The sequence below is a fragment of the Dipodomys merriami genome, unplaced genomic scaffold, assembly GCF_024711535.1.
Source record: "Dipodomys merriami isolate MVZ:Mamm:240054 unplaced genomic scaffold, mDipMer1.0.p SCAF_12, whole genome shotgun sequence".
NCBI lineage: Eukaryota > Metazoa > Chordata > Mammalia > Rodentia > Heteromyidae > Dipodomys > Dipodomys merriami.
Genome location: NW_027202493.1, coordinates 21,526,810 through 21,554,213, shown reverse-complemented (window position 1 = coordinate 21,554,213; position 27,404 = coordinate 21,526,810). Strand labels below are relative to the sequence as shown.

The 27,404-nt window shown below is 37.8% G+C and overlaps 1 protein-coding gene across 1 annotated transcript; it reads left to right on the top strand.

Moving 5' to 3' along the window:
• Positions 1-86: 86 nt before the first annotated feature.
• Klkb1 (kallikrein B1) lies at positions 87-22,123 on the top strand. The gene is made up of 15 exons (XM_070016345.1): positions 87-164; positions 806-864; positions 4,575-4,737; positions 5,727-5,833; positions 8,222-8,381; positions 9,072-9,181; positions 12,248-12,407; positions 13,635-13,741; positions 13,912-14,074; positions 14,165-14,277; positions 14,421-14,589; positions 17,760-17,935; positions 19,170-19,265; positions 21,019-21,158; positions 21,641-22,123. Exons 2-15 carry the CDS (start codon positions 807-809, stop codon positions 21,827-21,829), a joined length of 1,911 nt encoding a protein of 636 aa, XP_069872446.1. The 5' UTR covers positions 87-164; position 806; the 3' UTR covers positions 21,830-22,123.
• The last annotated feature ends 5,281 nt before the right edge of the window (positions 22,124-27,404 follow it).

Below are 27,404 nucleotides of genomic sequence, written 5' to 3'. Positions count from 1 at the left end.
AGTATATTGACAGGACAAAAAGTTGAAACTGGTGGCAGAAAGCCAAAGTCAATATTGAAGCTAAGCAAATATGGTCTGCAGGGCCATGTTAAGGCAGCTTGAAAACTGTTCGTTTTTACATGGCAAGAGAGGCTCTCGGCTTCCAGAAGCAACTGGGCTTTCAGGTAGCAAATGTCTATTATTCTGATCATTCCCAAATACAGTGTTTTGTTTTGTTTTGTTTTGTTTTTATAAAAAAACTATATTTGCCTTATGAAGAATCTGTTAGTTTATCTCTTTATTTCCTGAGTATTTAGCAATATTAGATGGAACTAATGTTCTCCTAAGTGGAAATATCTAAATGTAAAATATTTGAAAGCCAAAGGTGATTTTTGACTGCTTTAAAATTAGAATTTTATGGGCTTGGATATTTTCAGAGGATTTATTTATGTAGGGATCTCCACATTTGCAATTATTTTATTTGTACTTAAATTGAGAGGTTTTTATAACTGTTTAATCCCTCTGTCAATTCCTTTTCTAAAATTAATAGCAAAATAGATGGCTAATTAACAACAAATACAATGGTAACAATTTCCATGTGTATCTTAGGAAGCATTATAAAATTGCAATTTCTAGATACAAAATATACCAAGCACCCCTCTCTCACCCACCCTAAAAGCCACCCCAGTTTCCATATTAGTTATTTTGTGCTTTGATTAGCAATATAGAAATTTATAAGAAAATATGTATGTATATCTATTAAAGTAAGTCCCATGTTAAATACTGTCTAAATCCAGCAGAGTTATATATGTGTGTTTCTTTTTAGGATGTTTTCATTCAGCCAAGCTGCTCATTTTCTTTGTTTGTTTTCTACAGTTTCCTGTGGTAAGTGTATTAACTCTTAACAGTAAAAGTTAATGGTGTGTGAGAGAGGAATTGTTAAGCAAAATTTACCACCTTGGAGAAAGTTACCAAGCATAAAGCTTTGGGAGAGGGAGGAAAGCTCTTGATGATTCAGATGTCATTTTAATGTTTCGAGGAAAAGAACTACTCTCCAGATGTATTGCTATAAACACATGTAATTGACCAAGAGAAGAGCTCAGAAATTAAAATCCCTTAAGGCACGAGTTAACAAAAATGTGTTTGGAGAGGAGTTCCTGTAAAGCAGATTTCAAAACAGGCAGTCAGTGCTCAGTTTTTATTGCCAATACTTAAAAAGATTAACTTTACCTAAAAATTTAAACGAGTGCTAAGCATTTTATGGTGCCTAGGTTCAATAAAAATATCTGACAAGTACTGGATATTTTTTTATTTCAAGCTACTAGAACAATATTTCAAAAACGAAGGACCCTGGTTTAAATTTAACTTTGTTTGACCAGCTCTTTGATGAATCCTTTTAAACAAAGGGTTTCAATCTTATTTCTTTCTCTTTTTACTCTATATTAGTTTTCAGAGAATAAGAATGAGTCAGTACACTGACTTTGATTAAGTATAGAATGGGATTTTTTTTATGGGCTACCACTACGAATAGGTTCCGGAGATTAGAGTTAAGATATGGTCAAACCACAATGATTGTTGTATGGCTAAAATCAATTCCTCTGGTTTACATTTATAAAGATATGTAATGTCTACAGGAAAAAGCTTTTGTTTCCCTTTCCTTAAATTGCAAGTGCCCTTCATTTGTCACCTCTTCTTTAATGTTCTTCTATGCTACAATTATTACCACATAATTAACAGTTTTTGGGTTTTTTTTGGTGTTTTTTTTTTTTTTTTTTTTTTGGTTTGGCATGTAGTCACCTTACCAGACACAGGATTCAAACTTTCTCCTGGAAAACTTCCTCCATCCAGTTTTGGTCTATATGGTTCTGATGATGTAGCTTTTGTGGTTGACAGTAGTGCTAGAAATTATACCCCAACAGACCAAGAAGCAGGAAGTGTATCCATCCTGCCTGCTACAAAAACTCAAAGTCTTGTAAAACTATTTTTGCTTAGTCTTTTAGAAATAGGACACTTAATTTTCTAATTTGAGTTGAACCATAAGAGAATACAAAGGCCTAAGCTATGAGTACTACCCACTTGTTATGTAGACCTTGAAACCAACGGTAGTACCATGGAACAAAGTAAGTCAATGCAGAAAAATTGTATGCTGTAGAGCACAGTGTTCTAGTACTGTGAACATCAGATTCATCATGGACTTTTTTGGCTCCTGAAGCAAAAATTTCATCTGTGCTCAAGGCACTTTGGACTAGGTTTCTATCATTTGGAAACAAAAGCTGTACTATATCAACACTTATTATTTAGTTTTTAGTTTTAGTTTTAGTTTTGTTTTGTCTTTTTGGTCCATCGTGAGGCTTGAACTCTGGCCCTAGACACTGTCCCTCAGCTCTTCAGGTCAAGGCTAGAACTTCCACAGTACCACTTCTGGTTTTCCAGTGGTTTATCAGAGGTAACAGTCTCCTGGACTTTCCTGCTTGGGCTGGTTTTGCACCATGATTCTCAGATTTCAGCCTCCTGAGTAGCTAGGATTACAGGTGTGAGCCACCGGTGCCTGGCTTTGGTTATTTAATTTTTAATTGCTGCTAATCTTATGGATAAAAATGACATCTTTTTATTTTACCATGTATGCATTTATGATTCTTACTGCTTTTTATATACTTATTTGTTGTATTTCTCTGGTAAATTATTTTTTCATATCTGTCATTAATTTAATATATTTTTCTTATTTCTTATTTAATATTAGTTTTTTCTTACTATTTTTGTACTGCTTTTCATATACCTTTTTATTGTATTTCTCTAGCAAATTAATTTTTCATATCTGTCACTAATTTAACATAGAGTATTTTTCTTATTATTATTAATCATGAAGTTTTTAACAAGATCATATAACCTGCCCAGTATCCAAGGACATGGGGAGGGACGTGGAAAAATTGTGAAAGCCATAATCATTATGTGATAACTTCTGCTAAATTCTCTCTACTATACAATACAAAGCTAATACTGTCATTGACGTCATCATCATCATCATCATCATCATCATCATCATCATCATCATCACTACTTCTAATCATCCACCCTCTTCTATTATCTGAGTCACATAGCCAGCATTGGTACTGCCAGGCCGACATTGGTCATAGTTTGCACTGTGTGCATAGGCACTGGGGAGAGATGACTGCTTTGTAATTATGAAGCAGCCTCCAAACACTAATTATCTACAGAGCAAGTCTCTTTATAGTTAGTATTGTCAGTGGGCCAACCACTCAATAGGTTATGTGAAATCCAGGTGAAATCCAGGTATACACACAAGGGAACTTGTATTCCCAGAAGTTTCTATCTGTGCTCTTTCCAAAATTAAATCTTACCCAAGAGGTCAGGCAGCTGAAAGGGGCAACACTGAACAAAATCGCTGTTTTCATATATCGCTTTGTTGAATGATAACTCCTTTGCACAACTTAAGAGTAATAAAAACACTAAAAACAACAACAACAACAACAAAGGAAGAGAAGCTGGTTTGGATCATCAAAATAGAATCTGGATCAAGATCCCCAGAGGGTTACAATAGTGCAGAAAAAAATACTAGTCTTCGGTGCTTAATGAAACGTGTCAACCAACCTGCCCATTTCCTAAAATTTAATATGAAAATTAGAAACCCATTAAGTTGAAATGTGACTACCACGCTAGCAATGTACATGGTTGTTATGAACTATCCCATGGTTAATGGACACATGGCTGACTAAAACACATGTACTCACTAAACTGCAAAGTTTATCAAATGGACATTGAATTGGGTCTTTCAAGGCAAATTCAAATTCATATGTTAAATCCAGTGAAGATAATTTTTCAATAATATGGGTGGTGCAAAGTATTTCAGAGTTGTAATTCCAAACAGCAAGCAAATTGATTTTTTTTTTCAATTTAGTATAAGGATGCATTTGTTCAAGCTATCTAAGAAGTGAGTTTGGTATTAGGAGTGACATTTTAACATTTCTAGAAAAGGGGAAAAGGTTGGGAGGCAGATTAACTTGAGATTTTTGTCTCATGTTTCTATGAAATATGTGAGTCTCTGAATGGCTTGATTCTCTCTCTCTCTCTCTCTCTCTCTCTCTCTCTCTCTCTCTGTCTGTCTGTCTTTCTCCCTTTCTCTCATGTCTCTCTCACACACAGAGTATTAGATAAAGATAATGAAGCCTGCCTCAAGCTTCCTTTACAAAGTGTGAGAATTTAGAGAGATATTTATTCTAAAAGTGTTTTGAATATAGATCAAACACCATTATTTTTAAGATACGATATTTTCATGTTAGACATCAAGCAGAAACAAAGTTATGATTATATTTATTGGGGATAATTTATGTGTAACTTATTATATGGTTAAAAACCAACTAAATTTTTTATATAGAAGTACCATGAAATGACTTTAAGGAGTTGTATATTGTTCAAACAGTTGCCTTCATGTTTTTCATCCTGCTTCTATGATTAAAGTCACATAAAGGTCTTTAGGTAGCCATTGGGAAATGCAATATAGTAAAAATATAAATATATTTTTATTAAAAAGTCATTCATATTCATTCCAGATCAACATTTTAACAATTGTATTGTAGGTTGTCTGACTCAACTATACAAAAACACCTTCTTCAGAGGTGGGGATGTGACCGCCTTGTACAGCCCAGATGCCCACCACTGTCAGATGGTGTGTACATTTCACCCCAAGTGTTTGCTCTTCAGCTTTCTCCCTTCAAGCTCAACCAAGGATCCAAAGAAAAGGTACAAGAGAGTTCATCACTAATTCAAATGGTCACTTTTCAAAGTAGTATCCGTTGTATGCAAATTGCACACAGCTTTGTAACATCTCTCAGGATTGTCTATGGTCAGTGCGTTGTTCAACGCTAATTCAGATATATCTCCAATTGGATGAAAGTCATCCTATTAAAAGTTGATTAAAAGTTGATTCCAGAGTATGTAAACAATGAAGTTAACCTTACAGTTGACTTTTCAGATGGAAGGGAGCCTTGCATTAGATGGAGACTACAAGGAGTTACTAAGACCTTGATATATAGATCTCAACTTCATGACTAATTAAACTTTTTAAATAAACTACTTAAAAAATCTCAAGTTGAAAAATCATTTCCTGAAAGTTAAGAAATGCTAGAACAATCTTCAATATGGTTGACTTTTGATACATATATGTATATATTATTATATATAATAACATTATATATTATATATATTTATTTAAATGTGTTTATTGCTAGGTGCTGGTGGCTCATGTCTATAATCCTTCTTACTCTGGAGGTTGAGATCTGAGGATTGCAGTTCAAAGTCAGTCCAAGAAAGAATGTCCATGAGACTCTTATTACCAATTAACTACCAAAAAAAAAAAAAACACCCAGAAATGAAACTGTGGCTCAAGTGGTAGAATGCTAGTCTTGAGTTCAAAAGCTGGGTGACAAGGTCCAGGTCTTGAGTTTAGGGCTCAGGACTGGAACACACACACACACACACACACACACACACACACACACACACACACACACACACACACACACACACACACACACACACACACTGTCTAGAAAGAAAAACAATGCTGAGGTGAGGAGTTGCAGAAACTACTGGATGTTATGGAACTGATTCTAAGAATGTTTCTCTCACAAGTTGCTGTCCTATTCATGTTAATATATAGACAACACGAGGCATGTTCTAGATGCAGGTTCATTATTCTGCTTCCTAAGTGACTCTTGTTTTGAAAACAGGTTTGGTTGCTTCTTGAAAGACAGTGTGACTGGAGACCTGCCAAGAATGCATCGAACAAATGCAATTTCTGGATATTCCTTAAAACAATGTGGATATCAAATAAGTGGTAAGGGGTGGATTTCTTAGCTGTATCTGAGTTCCTAATGGATTATCATGGAATAGTTTTTGCTCCAATGCTGGACTGCCATGGACTTTTAGAAGGGAGCAGCAAGAAAGATAAAACAGATGGAGTAGTGTTCTGGCTATGAATGTTGTCTTAATCAGTCAACATTCTTAATGAAGCTTATTTGCTTATTTATTTACTTGCCTATATTAGTTACTTGGAAGGGGGAATCTTATGGTTACATTTCCACATTTGTTTACAATATATTTTGATCAGTTTCACCTGCTCTATCATCATCCCTGACCCCCTGAGGCTCTTATTATTCATGAAATTAGTACAGACTTCTAAGCTTTGCAAACAAATGAATTCATATGCAAGCAAAAGCCGCTGCTTGACTTGGTGCCCTGTAAGTCACTTCAAGAAAACTCAGGAAATCTCTCTTCCAAGTTCACTTGAGGGTATTTGTGATTCTCAATCAGCAGCAGAGAATATTTAGCAATGTCTGGGGTCATTGGGGATTGTCACTGAGAGAGATGCTGCTGCTTTACATAGTCAGTTGAGACCAGAGCTGTCAACGAACATTCTAAAAGGCACAGAACCGTCCCCACAATAAAGAAATTTCTGGCCCAAAATGTCAGTATAGTGCTGTCGACAAGGTTTTGGGAAAGCTTCTCGCGTATCAGCCAACCTGAAGGTTTGGGTTCTTTGAATCCTGCTGAGACTAATACTTGTTAGAAAAAAAATCTGAAGGCTAGGATGACACATGTTGCTATTGATGGTACAGGAAATGTTTTCTACACTATCCTAAAAACCTAACACTAATTGACTATTTCTCTACAATGATGGGCTGATCAGAAAATAAAAAGGGTTACAAAAATTATCTCACTGGCTGAGCTGTATCCTTACTATTTTATCTTTACTATCTACAGTTAATTTTGCAGGGTAAAATTTCAGATACTTTCAATTTTTTCTCATCAATACCACACAATCAATACACACAAATTTTAAACATATTCTGATTTTTAAATAGTTAATAATAAAGGATAGCAATGCCTGAGTAATAATATGGAGGCATGACTTAGCCTAGTTAATCTGAGGTGAAGTAGATTAGGAAATCAAATTAATAAAAAAATTAGTTAATAATAGGGATACAGGTGGACCCATTGCAACAATGAAATGTAAAAGTCGTTATGTCGAAAATGGACTTTACAACTTTGGTGTGGGGGGAGGTAGGGAGGATTGGGTGGAGGGGTGGGAGGAGGATGGGAAAGGATGGGAAGGGGAAACAAAGGAGGAGGCTACAATGCTTGATAAGAAATGTACTCATTATCTTGCCCATGTAATTGTAACCCCTTTGTACAGTATTTTCACAAAAAATTAGTTAATAAAATAGTACATAAATAAAATAAAATTTCTATACTAATACAACTTGGTACAAGTTTTCAGTGAAATGTAATTTCTCATTATCCTCTCTTTCAGCAAAATTTAAAGGGAAAAAAAATGTGCCATTCCCTATACTGCTAGTTATGGTTAATTTGTCCCCAAATTTAGTTTTACTCATTAAACTTGATTTGAAAGATTTTTTTCTAACTATCTCAGAATACCTTAGATTAAAATAAAATAAAAATTCCAGGAAGAACATAAGGTCTCCAAGCTCAAGATGAATTTTAGTCAAAAACATGTAGATGTAGGTAAAGCTTTCAGATAATCATAAAGAAAGAGTTTTGTTGTAATATTTCTCCTATATCTTAGCCTATTCCTTTTCTTATCTGCAGTGAATTTGAAGAGTTTCCATTTCTATAATCAGCATATGTCCATGAATACCTCTGGGGATGACCCATTTACCCCAACTTCAATGTATTGTTTTACTTTTAACTTACATATTTTTGGTCTCCTTATTCTTAAAATTAGTTTGACTAGTTGAAAGTAGAGAAATTAAGATAAAGAAGATTCTTCATCCAGTGGCACATGCCAAAGGTTGTTTAATGAAATAATCCCCATAGCACTCATGATCAATATCCTGGTTATTTGAGACTTGTATAAACATTCCCACTTCCCACTGATAATTTCAACACAAAATGTGACATGTATTGAGGTATATGCTTTGAAGTTTAGAAGTAGAACAATTCCTTTTTAATTCTAGCATTTAAGGTTCTGTGTGTGTATGTGCGTGCATGTGTGTGCTTGTGTGTGTGTGTGTGTGTGTGGTGTGTATTTCATGTAGAATTAGATCATTTAGGGTCATAATAAAAACATTAAGTCCCCAGTTAATACAGCAGTACCCCCAAAGTGGGATATAATGATTCAAAACTGCCTTGCCTTATTGGTGTTGATGATCCTCCTCTAGAAAGAAATTTGTCTGAATTTGCTCTGCATATTTCATTTATACAGCTTGCCACCGGGACATTTATGAAAACATTGACATGAGAGGGTCCAATTTCAATATATCTAAAGTTACAAGTCCTGAAGAATGCCAAAAATTGTGCACCAATAATATTCACTGCCATTTTTTTACATATGCCACACAAACATTTCCCAATGCAGAGTATCGGTGAGTGAACCATGAGGTTTGTTCTTTGCCATTGGGTGGGTGGGGGGCTCAATTTTGTGGGGGTTTTTTTGGGTGTGACTTGTAACTTGTTTTTCTCCAATTAAAACCAAAGATTGAGTCCTAGTCACTTTGCTTATTTACTCAATTTTAATGGCATTTTTCCTGAAGAGATTAGAATCTACTGGACCCACAGGCTCTGTTTGGGAGTGGTGGTTTGGAATGACGCCTTCCACTTGTGGTTCTGGTGGCTTATAGCTGTAATCCTAGCTACTCAGGAGACTGAGGAATGAGGATCACCATTCAAAGCCAGCCCAGGCAGAATCCACGAGATTCTTATCTCCAAAAGGTTAAAAATGGAACAGTGACTCAAGTGGTAGAGTGTCAGCCTTGAATGAAAAAGCTAAAGGATAGTGCCCAGGCCCCTAGTTCAAGCCTCCGTACTGGCGCATACAAACCAAAAAGACTCCTTCCACTCCACTCCATTCTTACCCTAACCCCTCCTCTGCAGGGGAATGGAGGAAAATGTCTGCCAGTTCATTATCCCCTAACCTACATACTGCCAGGTTCTTGTTCACCTTGACATTTGAAAATGCCACTGCTTGTGGACCATATCAATGCCAAATATTACCTGGGAAATTGCATGCATCTTAATAAATAGGAAGCAAAGTCTTCTCTTCTCTTCATATTCAGGAACAACTGCCTGTTAAAACACAGTCCAAGTGGTACGCCCATGAGTATAAAGGTGCTGGACAGTGTGGTGTCTGGATTCTCCCTGAAGCCTTGCGCACTTTCAGAAATCGGTAATTGGATGACTAGCACTTCACTGAGTTCACTAGGCAGTGCAAGAGTTCCCCTGGGGAATGTGTTCATCTCTGAAGCCTGTGAGTGTGTTGGTGAGAGAGTTTGAAATAGGCATTACTCTCCAAGACCTCAGTGTGCCAGATCCAGTTGCAGATTTCTTATAAGAAAGGGAGGCTGGAGATAGAGAGGGAGGGAGGAAGAGAGGAAAAGAGAGATGGAGAGGGAGAGGGAGACAGAAGGGTCAGAATCAGAGAGAGAGAGCTGAAGATGCTATGCTGCTAAAGATGGAGGAAGTGTCCCTAAGCAAGACTTGAGCAAAAGGTGACCTATGGAAGTTGAAAATAGCCAGGAAACATATTTCTATGGAGCCACCCAAAGGGATGAAACCTTGCTGCCATCTTGATGGTAGCCCATCAAGACCAATTGAGAACTTCTGATGTCTAGGAGTTGTGTTTTTTTTAACTGTTTTTTTTTTTTTTTGTCTTTTCTAGTTTGGTACTGGGGATCGAACCCAGGATGTTGCACTTGCTAGGCAAGCACTTTGCCTCTGAGCTACATCCCATCCCTGATGTCTAGGAGTTTAAGATAATAAATTTATGTTGTTTAAAGCCTCTCAGTTTATAATAATAACCCTCTAACAGCAGCAATAGGACACTAGTTCAATGAATTTATAGAGGAAATTGTTAAGGCCATATTTAGTGAAATGACTCTATCATGATGCATCCATAGAATTCCGTTGTTTTAGACATATAAGTAATTTCAATTAGAATATCTAGACAGTTGCCATGAAAACCACTGGTACACAGTGCTAGCTCTGAGCTAGCTCTTGCATTGGTTTCTGCATTAGGCCCTCTGTGTGGAAGATTGGAAAGTTCCAAACATCAGGTATCTTTTCCTATTTGACTCTTTTTCCTTCCCACACATCCTTTCTATGCTCTATGCCATATTTGTTGTTTCAAATACATACTTTTAGATTCATATATGTTCTGGGAGAGTTTTTGAAGGTACGACTATGAGTTAAGAGTGGTAATTCAGATGTATTCCCTTCTGTGTGGAGCATTCATTTTTGCTTATTTTTTCTGTTGCTCTAGCAGAAAAGCCCCAAAACTAGATAATTTATAAAGAAAGGACATTTATTCAGTTCTTGATTCTAGAGTCTGGGAAGTGACCATATCCGGAAAGGGCCTCTGAAGGCCTTGTAACATGGGGAAAAGTGCAAAGGGAAGTAGACAGTTGTGGAAGAGCCAAAACCCAAGAGGAAGCTTTTCTTTGTAACAATCTTTCTGCAGAGAAAAGTAATCCAGTACCCTAGGAAAAGCATTAATTCATTCACTGGGGTTCTGAAATTCACAATACTTCCCAAGAAGCCTCTCCTCCCAACAATCAACACACTGAGGACCAAATCTCACAAGAGTGCTGATTCAAAAGTAGCAACACTTGCTGATAGTGTTTGCTGTGATCACTAGAGAGCTGACAAGATTGTCAGCTGTTACTACATAATTGTTTTGAAGGGCTGCTATTAAATATGGGATTAGACTAGTCTAGGTGGTTCTATAGGTGAGCTTAAGATAGATACATGTGTGCAGAATATAAGACAAAAACTATCCCTACAGCTTCATGGTCCAGAAAAGAAATGGACCTTGTCATGAGATAATGCATTCTTCACAACTACAAATATCTCAGTAAAGTTGTGAACAACCCATTGGGTATCCCTGTGAATATGCAAATTGTAGGCTGGCATCAGTGTCCCATGCACTCATTTCCAACTGTCAGGATCTGCGCATATCAGATTTTTTTCTTAATTTAGTTTGGTTTTTAAAATTATTATCTTTAAGTAGTTGTACAGAAAGTTGCCATTTAACAAGACAGTTGGTGAATATATCTTCATCAATGTTATACCTTTCAACATTCTCATCCATCCATCTTTTACCCACCCCTTCCCTCACTCTTCTTAATTTTGTTGACTATACATTGGTTATATTTGATTTTTTTTTTTTTGGTCGGTAATGGGGCTTGAGCTCAGGGCCTGGGAGCTGTTGCTGAACTTTTGTGCACAAGGCTAGCACTCTATCACTTTGAGCCACATCTCCACTTCCAGTTTTCTGGTAGTTGGAAGTTAAGAGTCTCATAGACTTTTGTTCTCCTTGTTGGCTTCAAACCTCAATCTTCACATCTCAGTCTCCTGAGTAGCTAGGATTACAGGTATGAGTCACCAGCACCTGGCTGATATATTTGATTTTTCACTCAAGTAATTGATAATTTCAGAGACTGCTTACATGCAGGAGATTCTCTGTGTCTCTCTGTTTATCTCTTTCTCTGTCTCTGTCCCTCTGCCTCTGTTTCTGTTTCTCTTTCTGTCTCTCTTCTCTGTGTCTCTTTCTTTATCTGTTTCTCCTCTCTCTTTTTCAGTACAGTTCTGTACATATAACTTGTGACTACATTCATTCTTCCCATAAATGCTATTATTATTTCTAAGCTTCCATAACTTTAATAGAACTATTGTTATCATATCAAGTTGAGTAAATAATATAAACACAAAAATAAATGAGAAATAACATTATGTCAGGAGAATGAAAGTGAATTTTTTTCCAGTTCTACTCTTAAGGATACACATGGCATTTCTATCATCTACCTAGGATTTCTGTTGCTCTCCTTTTATTAAAAAGTTTTTCATAATATCTGAGAACATAGAACATAAACCTGTTAAATCACTGTCCCTAAAGCCAATTAAGGATGAGGGAGTAGGAGGAAAACACGAATATACACTGAGTAACCGAAATGTTTTGGGGAGGGGGGAAGGAGGAGATGGGAGCAAAGATTATTATTCAATTTCTTTGATGGCATGGAATTTCTCTCTTATCAGCATTAGAATAGTGTTGCCTATCTCCAAAGGGCACAGAGGTTTGCAGGAATTGTAACAGATAGTTTTGCCCTTAGCATGTATAGTTCTATAAGTTCTCAGAGAAAGAAAATTCATCAGAATTTTCTTCCTTATTATGATAAAGTCCAAGCAAACTTAGCCCACTTCACCCACTAAAGGTGCTCTTCCTCCGTGAGTACAACAGGTTGCCATATGGATCTGTTCCAGCATCGAGCCTTTTCAGATATGGATGTGGCCAGAGTGGTCTCCCCAGATGCTTTTGTGTGTCGAACCATCTGCACTTACCACCCCAACTGCCTCTTCTTTACATTCTATACGAACGCGTGGAGCTTAGAGTCACAAAGGTGAGTGTGGCAGGCAGCCCACGCTGCTGTCCGCTCAGCAATCTTACATCCTTGTCTGAGTTTTGAAAATGTTTTATTTATCTTCCCCTGAACCCTAGCAGCTGCAGTTTAAGGATGTAATTTTCTGCAAGACTCAATTTAGTGGATATGCTATGCTGTATCCTGTTTTACATAAAACAAATATCAATCACTGTGAAACTATGAAACAATCACCCTGGAGAAGAGGAATTTGACACCCTTCTTCCTGGTATTTATGGGTTGGATCAGGTGAAAACTCCTCTACTCACTTGCAATATATCCTTTCAGATTTTTTTTTTTGGTCTAGAAATTAGATTCCTGTGTGTCCTGATTTAAGTTCTGATCTGACCTCTTTAGCCTGAAGTAATTAATCCTTTTAAAAATATATATACAGGACTTGGAATGTGGCTTAGTGGTAGAGTTCTTGCTTCGCATGCATGAAGCCCCGGATTCAATTCCTCAGTACCACATAAACATAAAAAGCCGGAGGTAGTGCTCAAGTAGTAGAGTGCTAGCCTTGAGCAAAAGAAGCTCAGGACAGTGCCCAGGCCCTGAGTTCAAGCCCAAGGACTGGAAAAAATAAAGTAAAAAATATATACAAATGGGCCCAACAGACAGCATATATTTTATAAGAAAAGCAAAAATCCCAATATTTCATCCTTTGATTTCCTTTTTTTTTTCACTTAGAAAGTAGAACTCTGCCACTATTTAGAAAGTAGAACTCTACAATTATCTTCTTTTGATATGTTATTAGTTTTCACCAGACAGAACTGTGGCTTGGTTTACATGTATACATTATAATTTATTAGAATCCTACAGTCTAGCTTACTTTGTCGAGATTCTTTTTTTTTTTTTTTTTTTTGTAGGTCGTGGGGCTTGAACTCTGGGCCTGGGCGCTGTCCCTCAGCTCTTCAGCTCAAGGCGAGCGCTCTACCACTTGAGCTACAGCGCCACTTCCGGTTTTCTGGTGGTTTATTGGAGATAAGAGTCTCACGGTCTCTCCTGCCCTGGCTGGCTTTGAACCGCGATCCTCAGATCTCAGCCTCCTGAGTAGCTAGGATTACAGGCGTGAGCCACCAGCGCCCGGCTTGTCGAGATTCTTAATAGAATAAAACATTCAGAGTTGCTTTTTAAAAATATAGACAGACTGCTTTAGTATTTTGTATTAATGTAGTTTTCTTTTTGTTTCTCATACTTTTTATTATATAGAAATGCATGTTATCTTAAGACTTCTAAAAGTGGTACCCCAACTCCCTCTATTCAAGAAAACACTATATCTGGACACAGCCTGGCCACTTGCAGGAAGACATTGCCCGGTAAGGAGAGTCCGTGATGGTACTAGATGACTGGCAGATATGAAGATTTTTTTCCCCCCTAAGTGCAAGTGGTCTAGCAGTCTTCAGGGCACTAGAACTGTGTGATCATGTGATTTATTGTTTGGTAATTGTGGTTGTTTTGTAACTTTTTCTGTTGTTACTTGATATAGAACCCTGCCATTCCAAAATCTACTCTGGGGTCGACTTCAGAGGAGATGAGCTGAATGTGACTTTTGAGGAAGAAGCCACTGCTTGCCAGGACACTTGCACAAAGATAATTCGCTGTCAGTTTTTTACTTTCTCATCCCTCCCGGAAGACTGCAAAGGAGAAAAGTAAGGGGAAATGTATTTGGTGACTGGTAGGGTATTTCCCACCATTTCTTTCTCTGAAGGTTTACTCTTTGTATGGTTCATTTGATGCAGGTGTAAATGTTCCCTAAGGTTATCACTGGATGGCAACCCAGCTAGGATCACATCTGGGCCCCACTGGAGCTCTGGCTATTCTCTGAGACTGTGCAAAACGGGGGACGGCTCTGGTGAGTCTTTGAAGCCCTTGTCCAGGGTTAGCTGGGTTGTTGCACTCGGTGGCTTCGTCTTCAGGACAGCATTGGGTATCTCGTTTTCCTCCACTCTGATTTCTCCCAGCTCTGACCCTGTGCTGCAAACCCTCTCGTTTTAGTCTGCACGACAAAAACAAATGCACGCATTGTGGGGGGAACGAACTCTTCTTTGGGAGAGTGGCCCTGGCAGGTGAGCCTGCAAGTCAAGCTGACATCGCGAAACCACGTGTGTGGTGGGTCCATCATCGGAGAGCAATGGGTCCTGACTGCTGCCCATTGCTTTGATTTGTAAGTTTATAGAAGGGGATCTTGTCTGTTTGTCTTGAAGAATCAAATCTATAGTCAGTTTCTTCAGGATCAGATGACTTTCTTTTTTAAATTTTTAATTTTATTTTTATTGAAAAGGTGATGAGCTGGAGGGTTATGGTTACATAGGTAAGGCAATAAGTACATTTGTTTTTAATCATTTTTACCCTGTTCCTCTTTGCCCACTTTATTAATAGAATAATTATTTGCTTTCTAAAAACTGTTTTATTTAAATTTTATTTTGGGGGGTAATGGGGCTTGAACACAAAGCCCTGGCTGCCTTGCAAGGCAAGTGCTCTACTACTTAAGCCATACACTCAGCTCTTTATGGGTTAGCTTATTTTTCAGGTAGGGTCTCACTAGATCCAAGGACCAGCCTTGGACTGCAGTCCTTCCATCTCAACCTTGTATATAGCTGTGGTTACAGGCATGGACTGCCATACTCAGACTCTAAATTGACTCTTTAAGCAATAAATAACATTATAAAAATTGCATATAATTATAGGGATCCATATGATGTTTCAATACATGCTTATTATGTGATCGTATGTGTGTGTGTGCACATGTGCGTGTGTGTGTGTATGTGTGTGTGTGTATGTTCACCCAAGTAAAAAAAACCTCAGGCTCGAGGCTCTACCACTTGAACCACAGCTCTACTTCTAGATTTTCTTTTTTTTTGGTATTTAGCTGACAATAAGAGTCTCACATACTTTTCTGCCCATTCTGGCTTTGAACTGTGAGCCTCAGATCTTAGTCTCCTGAATAGCTAGGATTACAGGTATGAGCCACTGGTGCCTGGCTGTTGTAAGATATTTATCTCCTCAAACATATATTTTTTCTTCATGGTGAGCCTACAGAAATATTCTCGACTAGATTTTTTGAAATATACAGTATACTATCCTGCAACAATTCCCAAAGACTTTTTACTATTATCTAGATGTTACTTAATAGTCGTTGTTAAATCTGTCCCTGTCCTTGATGCTTTTTTATTCTCCTCTGATCCTGGAAACTGCCACTGAGCTCTCAAGTACTATGAGATAAACTTTAAAAAATCCACAAAGAAGTCAGTTCTTCTAGTATTTGACTTTTGTTCCTGGCTTCTTTCACTCAGCATGCTATTCTTTAGTTCTATCCACGTTATCACAGATGACAATTTATCCTTTACTGTGGCTAAATTGTATCCCATTGTGTTGTTGCATAGTATTATCTTATTCATTGACCAGTTGTTGGATATTTGGGTTTCCTCCCAGGTTTTAACATAATATACAAGTCCTTTTCCTCCACAACCCTCCCAACACTTGTTACTTTTGACTTTTTGTAGCAGCCATTCTTAGTGGAGCAAGTGGATGTGATTTGTATATCCCTGACATTAGTGATATCGAAGACATTTTAAGGAGAGATGATATTCAAAATATTTAGCAGGATGTAGGGGCTTAACCAGTCCAGGCCATCAGAACACAGTGTGTGGCCAATTTGCACTATTTTATTGGACAGAGAGTATAATATGTCAAATTTTGAAGTTTAAAACACTGAAACTTTGTAGTTTGTGAGTCACAGCTCCACCAGTTATTACAATGGTGGTTTTGGGCAATTCACAAATCCTTTTGAGGGTTTAAAAAAAATTTTTTAATCTAATATTTTTCCTGTCTGGGGGCTTGAATTCTGGGCCTTGAAGCTGGCCCTGTATTTTTTTTGTGCTCAAGGCCATTGCTTTACCTCTTGAGCCACAGCTCCGCTTCTGGATTTTTATAGTAAATTGAACAGAAGAGTCTCATGGACTTTTCTGTTTATGTTGGCTTCAAACCACAATCCTCAGATATCAACCTTCTGAGTGGCTAGGATTACAAGTGAGAGTATCTAATTTATGATGTTGTTAGAATAATTAAATGACATTTGAACATTTAACATCATAGTTGAAATATAACAATTGCTCAGAAAATATTAACATATACTGCATTCCATAAGAATTATAGAAATGGACAAAACTTATGAATAAGCTAAAGAGATACCAAGATGTACTTGGGATCTCCCCAAAATAAATACAAATCATTTTTTTTCATGCTTTAATTTTTTATTGTGAAAAAACTGTACAGAGGAGTTTGGAATTCTATGCCTCCATCAGAAAGAATGACATTGCCCCATTTGTTAGGAAATGGAAAGACTTGGAAAAAATTATATTAAGTGAAGTAAGCCAGGCGTAAAGAAACATAGGTCCCATGGTTTTCCTTATTTGCAATATCTAGTATATGTCTGAGTCAAGCAGAAAAAGGTCAGATAAGTTGATGTTAGGGAAATGAACCCTAAGATATGTATTCAAAAACATTTTTATTGAGTGGAATTTTACCCTTCCCCTTCCCCAAAGGGTAAGGCCAGGAGCTGTGTATTAGAATCTACACACTGCCACAACTCCACAGCAGTCAGTGGCTTTGTGGAGGATAGCCTGGTCCCTATAGTTACCCGTGTGTGTGTGTGTGTGTGTGTGTGTGTGTGTGTGTGTGTGTGTGTGTGTGTGTGTGTGATGTCAATATGTGACTTTGTGGAAGGAAGATGATTGACCCAGAAAAGAATGTCCTGAGCTGGGAACTAATCTCTGATTTTTCTAAGTGCACCAAAATTGGGATCAAGCACTTTCATTCTTGAAGGCTCTGTACTGTGTTTTAAGAGATTATAGAGCTGGAATCATTGTGATATAATTGAAAGTCATTTAAGAATTATAATATTTACACCAGATTTTTGCTGGTACCAGCCCTTGATCTGAGGACCTCATGCTCTTGCTCAGTTTTTTTCCCCACAGATGTTACTCTACCATTTGAACTACACTTCTAGTTCCAGCATTTTGCTGGTTATTGAGGAGTTTTGAGGATTTGTCTATCTCAGCTGGCCTGGAATCAGGATCCTCAGATCTCAGCCTCTTGAGTAGCTAGGATTACAGGTGTGATCCACCAGTGTCCAGCTTATAGGCACTTTTTTGTAAACAAAATGATCAGAGATCCAGTACTGTTGCTGTGGGTGATCACAATTTACCAGGAAGAGGAAATGGATCATATGTAGAATTTTCTTCCTTAGTCTTTTTTTAAGAGAGGAAAGGAAAGGAAAAATGGAATAAGCAATAATCCTAGATCTCATCAGGCATTTCTGTTTTTCTCTCCTAGGATGCCCCACACGGATGTTTGGCACATTTACGGTGGTCTTATAAACCTGTCCGAAATTACAAAAGAAACTCCTTTCTCACAAATAAAAGAACTTATTATTCACGAGAACTATAAAGTCTCAGAAGGAGGGCATGACATTGCCTTAATAAAACTTCAGGCTCCTTTGAATAATACTGGTATGCAACCTATTTAAGGAAATGCTATAAAGTGAATGACACTTGATTAAGTTAAGACATCAGCTTGAATGAGAGGCAAAATCTGCAGAGGTTGCGTTTACTTCTTGCTTGGTGTCAAGTAGAAGTTGAGGACTACCAAGAAAATGACATTCCTGTGACATAAAAAAAAAAATCTTCTACTCAATGAATAAGAAATGATCAGTAGTTTTTCCAGAGAGTAGCACAGATGAATAGATGTTGTTAAAATAGTAGGCTGAGTCAAGTTGGTGCCTCATGCCTGTAATCCTCGCTATCTCCAGAGGCTGAGGTCTGAAGATTGTGGCTCAAAGCCAGCCCAGGCAGGAAAGTCTGTGAGACTCTTATCCCCAATTAACAAGCAAAAAAAAAAAAAAAAAAAAAAAAAAAAAAAAAAAAACCTGGAAAGTGGAGTCGTAACTCAAGTGGTAAAGAACTAGCTTTGAGAAAAAAAAAAAAAAAAGCAAAATGAAAATACCCAGATTCTGAGTTCAAGCTCTAGTACAGGCACAGGAAAAAAAATATATAATAGTAGGCCAAGTTAATATCCATGCCCAAACAAGAGCATTGGCCTTCTTTTGGTAAGAATCACCAGAATCATTGCTGGAATTTAGGGATACTGGGATGAAAAGAGTGTCAGGAAACGACTGTTATTTTCTAGGATGAACTTCTGGAGAGAAAAGACAGATGCATGAGTAAGTTCTGGGGAGAAGGGAGCCTTATTGTTTTGGAGTGTCACTCTAGAGAAACTCAATGTGCGCTCACACAACCCAGTTCGAAAGGCCCATTAACAACTGTGGCCACACGCAACTGGCCTTCTGACTTAATCTTTAATATCCTCATGTATAAAATGAAGGGAATCATTTCTTCTCTCCATTTGTTACAATAAGTAAGATAATAAGTAAAGGCACTTCATGGAACACTTCTGCTGTGACTGATTCATAACATATACTTTAAAAAAAAAAAGCAAGGCCTTACAACAGCATTTGACAGTAAATTTGGGCTCTGACTTTTGGTTTAACCAAGGAAATGTCCAAAATATTTTTATGTCATGTGGGGGAGAAATTTTCTTGAATCACCAATTCAGAAGTTAAGCAGAGAGCTGAAGGCTCATTCTCAGTAGGAGTCTGTGGAAAGAACTTCTAGGGATAGTTAAAGGCGTGTTTTCAAAGTCAGTATCTGTAATGTCACTTAACCTAGTTTTAACATTATCTTTCAGAATTCCAAAAGCCAATATGTTTGCCTTCTAAAGCAGATATAAATACAATTTATACCAACTGCTGGGTGACAGGATGGGGATACACTAAGGAAAAAGGTACAGGTTGACATTTTCTCTGTTTTTCTATTCTGACATGTTAAATCAGCTCCCATCTAAATTGATGTCCAAGTTTATGAGTTTTCTTTTGTGGTAGTATTGATATTTGAACTCAAGTTCTCACACTTTTGAATCAGGTACTGTACCACTTATGCCACATCCCAACCCCTTCATGTTTTGCTATTTTTTTTTCTAATAGGGTCTTATGTTTTTTGCCCAGCCTCAGGTTACAATCTTCTTACCTACAGCTTCCTGGGTAGTTGGGAATGACAAGCTTGTGCCACCATACCCAGCCTTTTTCTTGAGATGGGTCTTCCTAACTTTTGCCTGAGCTGGCCACAAACTGAGATTTTCCTTAGTTTTACTTCCAGAACACCCATGGTTATAGGTACAAGTCTCTGCACCAGGCCAAACTTATGATCTTTTTAATTAATATATTCCCAAATATTTTTTCGGTGATTCCTGAGATATAGTTGGTTTTGGCACTGAACATACAATGAGGTAAATTTTTTTAGCATCATCTTTCACAATGAAGATTATTTGTTTGACTTTGAGAAATTGGGCCTTTATATGATCAACAAGCCCACTTGGTCTTCAATATTACTATAGCTACAAATTAATATTAATTACTATTACTGTCAATAGTAGTTACCATTAACAATTATGTGCTATTGATATTGATAGTGTTGTCAATAATACTATTAATATTAAACACTATTAATATTAATTGCAATAGTAAAAGTAACTAATAATAATATTAAGAATAATTGATTTCTGCCTCCCCATTCTGTGTTCTTCCTTGACATCAAATAGATAGCTGTATAGACCATGAGACACATCATCTCTTTTTAAGGCCAGTTCTTAATCTGTTTTTACATTCATTTGTTTCAGGATCTGGTGATGCTTGTGACATTTTCTCTAATGCTTTTAAATGCTTACATCAAGCACATAGGTTTATGAAGAAAACTAATTTGATTGCAATAAAGCTAAAAGGATAGGTATAATGATAGATGTGCATCTATATTAATGTATTAAATAGTTGTTTTAATAACTACCATAATTTGGAAACTATGATGTATAAGTATTATTTTCATATTTTTCCATATATGCCCACCACTACTGTAATGCAATATGAACATAGTTATAATCTTGGTTTAGGACTAGATAAAAGCTGCAGCTACTGGTTAGAACATCCAGATGATCATACTGGAGGCAATGCACATCCTCCGAGGAGCTTAGACTAAGATGAGAGGAGGTACAGGCCGAGACACAGTCTCTGGTCAGCTTAAGTTATGGGATTGTTGAAACTGTCTCTGTGTTTCTCTCATTCCTGTTCCTTTCTCTTTCTTTCTCCAGTTCTCTCCCTGCCTGCCTCTCTCAGACCCTCTTGTTATCTTTCTGTGTCTTCCTTTGTCTGACTATCTCTTCCCCTCTCTCTCTCCAGATCTTTCTCTGTCTCTCTGCCTGTCTCTGTCTGTCTTTATCTGCATATGTGAGAGATGTTCATTAGCTGTTCACATATATACATACATATACATGTATACATATATATATACATATACAACAGCATATAAGCATATAAATGTATACATGCATGCATATGTATATACACATACATATATAAACATACATATACACACACATATATATGTATGACCCTACTGAGAAGTGCATCACATGATTTGTTCTAAGATTTTAGGTGCCATGTTTATTGTATTCCTCCCTTTGAACTTGTATATTGGTTGCTTCATAGATGAAATCCAAAATATTCTACAAAAGGCAAGTCTCCCTTTGGTAACAAATGAAGAATGCCAGAAAAGATATAGAGATTATACCATCACCAAACAGATGGTCTGTGCTGGCTACAAAGAAGGGGGAAAAGATGCTTGCAAGGTAACACATTTCATTATGAAACAATGCACAACACTTCACTAGAGTTAACTAATGTCAAAAATAGTTTCCAGTAATGTGTTTCATTGCATTTAAAATTTCAGACGGAAATTATCTGTTGATTTTATACACAACATCTAACATATATAATGTGCACCACATATTGTTTATGATCCATATGTCACAGTCAGTGCAGGTGAATGCTGTAATTCAGAATAACAATGATATGTACTGTAATTATACTAAAGTATAAGAACATACAAGTTCTTTGACTCAAGAATAAGGAAGTCAAAATTTCTTAGCTGCTTCTCCTTATGGATGGAAGCTGTAATACACGGAAAATGCAACCATTTTTGTCAATTTCGTCACATGCAACGATCGATGGGAATGGAGATGCCTGTGTGTGTTGTGCGTGCTGTGTGAGATGTTATTGTACCTCTGATATCACCTTCACTCATTGTATTTTTAAACCCACTGTGACCCAGGGTGATTCTGGTGGCCCTTTAGTTTGTAAGCACAATGGAGTGTGGCAGTTGGTTGGCATCACCAGTTGGGGTGAAGGCTGTGCCCGCAAGGAACAACCAGGTGTCTATACCAAAGTTGCGGAGTACGTGGACTGGATTTTGGAGAAGACCCAGAATGGCAGTGGAGATGCGTCAATGACATCACCCTGAAGAGCTGAGGAAAAGCTTGGGGTGCAGTACTCACTTTACAGCAAGGGTTCAAGCCCAACTCTGAGCCTTGAGATCCTTGCCCGCAAATGCACAGTAGCATCTACCTCACCTTGTCACAAATCAGAAGAACACAATGAATACACAGTCGCTGGGGACATTGTCTCATGACACTATCTTGCCCAAACATGCTTTGAAAATTTAGTCACAGAAGCTTCTATTGGGAGATGACTGAAGAGCTTCATGTTTTGTTTGTTGTTGTCGTTGTTGTTTTTTGAAATAAAATGTCCAACGAGTGTGAGTAGATAATGTCTTCTTATAGCTATGAAATGGAACTGAAAATAAGTCGCTTGAGATTCTCGCACAGGGACTGGGATCTTTGCCACTTACTGTTTCCCTTGAAACTCTGTACCTCTTAGTGGCCACTTCTCTAAGCCTCAGACTTCATCAATTATTTTGAATTATTCTCTAAACCAAGCACTGCTACACTGGGGGTAAAGAGCAGGAAAGCCTGAGCTTCATTTCACCCAGGGGAAAGAGTTCTGTGTAACATTCCACTTTGCAATGAAAAGAGGAGTTGTCTGCATGTGGGAAAACAGAGCACTATTCTATGTCAGTCTCTTCTTACCTTTGTGAGCTGGGCATTAATACTTGGTCCAGGCTAGATATGCAGATAAGGCTTACAGAGCTACATTTTCCTGGTTGTAGTTTCAGAAAGAGCCTGGATGGAAGGCAAGAATTTTGCTTTGAAAAGAATGTTAACCCTGAGAGTTTAGTGGAAATTGAGTTCTGCAACCTAATTAAAAATGCATCATTAGGCGTAAAGTTTTGCATAAAACAAAAACTTGTACATTCATAGTGATATTGAGTAACCTTAAAGTGCATTATATAAATCCTTATGTAACATACATTCCAAAGTTGCCAGTGATTACTACAGATAACTGTTGGTAGCTTGATTTGGTTCAGATACATGGATTATTATTGACCCCGAATAGGCCATTTACAAAATATCCTGAAAGCAGAAAAACAGAAAAGTGAACATTTCTACAGGAGATTCAATTTTTCCTTCCATATTCAAAGGCATGGTACATGATAGATACACCTGAAGATGGAGTAGCTGAAGAAAACCAAGAGTTCCTGGTTATGTGTAGGCTGTGTGGTAGGAAAACAAGAGTTAAGAATTTGGCAACAATATTAAATGAAGTAAGACAGGCCCAAAGAAACATAGGTCCCATGGTTTCCGTTATTTGCAATAACTAGTATATGTCTGAGACAAGAAGAAATGGTCAGATAAGTTGATGTTAGGTGAAATGAACCCTGAGATAAGGACACAAGTTGTTTTTCTTTCTTGTTATTGTTTCTAACATATTTATAAGATGGTTTCTTTGTTGCTTTGTATGTCCCTCCCCCATGGTATAACCCCTGTTTTCACTGTATTTGATGTTGGTATAATTTGTGGAGGGGAAGGGACAAAACAAATAGTTTAAATAGGGATACAGGTAGACCCATTGCAACAATGAGATGTATAAGACGTTATGTTGAAAAATGAACTTTACAACTTTGGTGGGGGGCGGGAGGGTGTAGTTGTGGAGGTGGGAGGGCAGGGATGGTAGGGGAAAAACAAAGGAAGAGGGAACAATGCTTGATAAGAAATGTACTCATTACATGTAATTGTAACCCCTCTGTATGGTATTTTCACAATAAAAAAGAGATTTGGCCACAAACAAATAGTTCTTATAAAACCTGGTAGATGGCAGCTGTTTATTTTATTTTATTTCATTTTTAAACTTTATTTTATTATTAAGATGTTGCACAGAGGGGTTACAGTTACATGAGTAAGGCAATGAGTACATTTCTTGTCCATCATTGTTAGCCCTTCCTTTCCATGTTGTTGTCCCACTAACCCTTCCCTCCCCTACCTCCCACGCTCCTCTCCTCCCCCTATCCTTCCCCTCCGAAGTTTTAAAATTTGCTTCCAATATACTGTCCTGTGGGTATCCTTGTTGCAATAGGTCATCCTGCATCCTTGTTTCAGCATTTTGTTATTCCCCTTCCCTTCTCCAGATTAGACATATGTATATACAAGATGCAGGGTACCAAAATCAAGTACAGTGACAACAGGGGATATGCCATAGGGAAAAGAACATACAAAGGAAACAACAACAAAATAAAATCACATGGCACATTTAAAACAATGACAATAAAGACAGACCTCTTGTGTCCATATCTTGAGGTTCATTTCACTTAGCATTATCTTATATGGTCATTTTTGAGCTTTTCAGCTCATCTGATAAGATTACCCTATATGAATACTAATTATTGCAAATAAGGGAAACCATGGGACTGGTTCTTTGGGACTGGCTTACTTCACTTAATATGATTTTTTTTCCAAGTCTTTCCATTTCTTAACAAATGGGCAGTGTTGTTCTTTCTGATGGAAGCATAGAATTCATATATAAATATATATATATGTATATATATATATACCACATTTTCTTGATCCACTCATCTACCGAGGGGCATCTGGGTTGGTTCCATATCTTAGTTATGGTTTGAATAATGCTGTGATAAACATAGTTGTGCTGGTAGCTTTAGTGTGGCCTTATTTGTGATGATTTGGGTAAATGCCTAGAAGTGGGATTGCTGAGGTATAGGTGAGCTCTATGTGGAGTCTTTTGAAGATCCTCCATACTGCTTTCCAGAGTGGTTGAACAAGCTTACACTCCCACTAACAAAGCAGTAGGGTTCCCTTTTGGCCGCATCCCCTCCAGCATCTGTCACTGTGAGATTTTTTTTTTGATTATAGCCATTCTAACTGGGGTGAGGTGGTATCTCAATGTTGTTTTGATTTGCATTTCTTTTATGGCCAGAAAAGTTGAGCATTTCTTCATTTGCTACTGGCCATTCTTATTGCCTCTTCAGAGAAGTCTCTCTTTAAGTCTTTAGCCCACTTACTAATGGGGTGGTTGTTTCTTTGATGATTTGTTTTTGGGTGACTTAATTTTTTGAGTTCTAAGTATGTTTTAGATATGAGACCCTTATCTGTTGTATAGCTAGGGAATATCTTCTAGTCTGTGGGCTTTCTATTGATCTTACTAGCTAGTCCTTTGCCATGCAGAAGCTTTGCAGTTTCATGCAATCCCATTTATCCAATCTTTCTTTGATTTGTTGCGTTTCTGGATCTTTATTAAGAAAATTTCAGCCTGTTCCAAGGAGCCCTAGATTTTCTCTGATTCCTTCCTGTAATATTTTCAGGGTACAGCTGACTATTTTTTTTTGGTATATGACCTGTCATTTATTCTCATGTCTCATCCTAATGGTTGACACATTGCAACATTCTTTTTTTTATTTTAATTTTTATTTTTTGTGGACATACTGTACAGAGGGGTTACAATTACATGGGCAAGATAATGCGTACATTTCTTATCAAGCATTGCAGCCTCCTCCTTTGTTTACCCTTCACATCCCTTCCCAGCCTCCCCCCCCCCCCGCCCCCCCAATCCTCCCCCTTCCCCCCCCTGCACCAACGTTGTAAAGTTCGTTTTCGACATGACAACTTGTATTTCTCATTGTTGCAACAGTTCCACCTGTATCCTTAAACGATTTGTTTTTCCCCATTTCCTCCACAAATTATACCGACATCAAATATAGTGAAAGCAGGGGTTATATTGTGGGGGAGGGACATACAAAGCAACAAAGAAATAATCTTATAAATGCGTTAGAAACAAATGCATGAAAGAAAAAAACATTAAAATACATATCTAAGGGTTCATTTTCCTAACATCACATTATCTGACCTTTTCTGTTTGACTCATACATATACTAGATATTGTAAGTAAGGGAAACCATGGGACCTATGTTTCTTTGGGCCTGGCTTACTTCACTTAACTATTTTTTAAAGCACACAGCTTCAGTCTTTACTTTTGCCTGCCATAAAGATCTTGGTCTGGTTTTTCATGCAAGTTGTTTTACACCTATTGCTTTGCCGTGGTCATCTGTTAGTTACACTGGGATTTTTAGTATTGCTAATTCTAAGGAGTTAATTAAACAGGACTTTGGAGTGCTTGCAGGGTAAACTTAGGTTCAGTGTTCAGGAGATGACCTCAGCTGGGCTGAGAGAGAGCGAGAGTGAGAGAGAAAGAGAGAGTTTTGAAATGTGGAACTTTCTAAGGCATAAATAATCTTTTTAAAGTTTGCCAATGGGATCCCAGGAGTCCTGGGGTGTTCTGTTTGTTTTTCACTAAGTGTTTGTGTTCAGGGCAATACAGGAGCTTTTCACACAGTTAAGAGCCTAAGAAGCGGGCAAGAGTATAAGAAAATAGGAGGTTGGAGTGACTTCACCCTTGCCCTGGAAGAGTGAGGATAGGAGGGGTAAGTCTATGGCAAGTCCTTCCAAGAAAAGGGTGGTGAGGAGTCAGCCAGGAAACTAGCTCTGCTCTTGCCTTGCACCAAAAGCCTGAGTGTGGATTACATAGCAGAGAGGGACACACCGGCTCACAGGATGGGAGCAAGGGCTCCAATGTCTGCCTCTAGTTTAAGCGTAGCTTTATTTTGACTATTATTTGTGTCTATTTGCGTGATTCAACTGTGAGTGCCTTCATATCGTATATTAGCAAATATCTAATGGATATGTGTGTAATAAAAACCAGGCAAAGCTTGAGCACCAGTGGCTCACGCCCATAATCCTAGCACCTCAGGAGTCTTGGATTTGAGGACTGTGGTTCAAAGCCAGCCCAAGCAGGAAAGTCCACGAAATTCTTATCTCCAATGAACTTCCGAAAAAAAATCAGAAGTAGCACTGTGACTCAAATGGTAGATTGTTAGTGTTCAGCAAAAGAAACTCAGGGACAGTGCTCAGGCCTCAAGTTCAAGCCTCAGGACTGGAACAAAGAAGAAGAAGAAAAAGAAGAAAAAGAAGAAGGAAGAAGAAGAAAGGAGGAGGAGGAGGAGGAGGAGGAGGAGGAGGAGGAGGAGGAGGAGGAGGAGGAGGAGGAGGAGGAGGAGGAGGAGGAGGAGGAGGAGGAGGAGGAGGAGGAGGAGGAGGAGGAGGAGGAGGAGGAGGAGACATGGAAGTTTGGAAGCTTGAAGACAAGATCACTAGCAAAGTCACAGCCAGGACTAAGCTTGACATTCATATCCCAGATAATGTCTTCCAGGTCCCTATTGTGATGCATCATGCTACCATAAGATGACAAAGACATTTATAACCATCTTTTTTTTTCATTTCATGGTCATCCAAAACAAGTTCTCCACTCGGGGTTATTTGGCAAAGTCTATACACAATTTAGTTGTTATAAGTATTGGATACAACTGTGGTGGGTAGCTTCCAGCCCATGACCCTTCTCAACATCCTAGAGTCTCCCTCACAACAAAGAATAACCCAAATCCAGGGATTGAGAAGCACTGAGCAAAGTTCAGCATTAAAGCCTGGTAATAAAAAGATGTTATTTCACGGCTAACAGCCAGATGGGAGTTGCAAGATGTGGCAGTCTATGCTCTTTTTCAAAGCAGGGTTTGATGAGAGGAAGTAGAAGAGGATGCAGCTGGAAGCCATGACTATGAAGAATTTTCAGCAGAC

What these genes read in the sequence shown, in the direction of transcription:
- Klkb1 (XM_070016345.1), top strand. Translation starts at nt 807, where the DNA reads ATGTTTTCATTCAGCCAAGCTGCTCATTTTCTTTGTTTGTTTTCTACA. An exon ending in ATGTGGATATCAAATAAGTG is followed by an intron (nt 5,834 to 8,221) that starts GTAAGGGGTGGA and finishes TCATTTATACAG; the next exon opens with CTTGCCACCGGGACATTTAT. An exon ending in GGGATACACTAAGGAAAAAG is followed by an intron (nt 19,266 to 21,018) that starts GTACAGGTTGAC and finishes GTTGCTTCATAG; the next exon opens with ATGAAATCCAAAATATTCTA.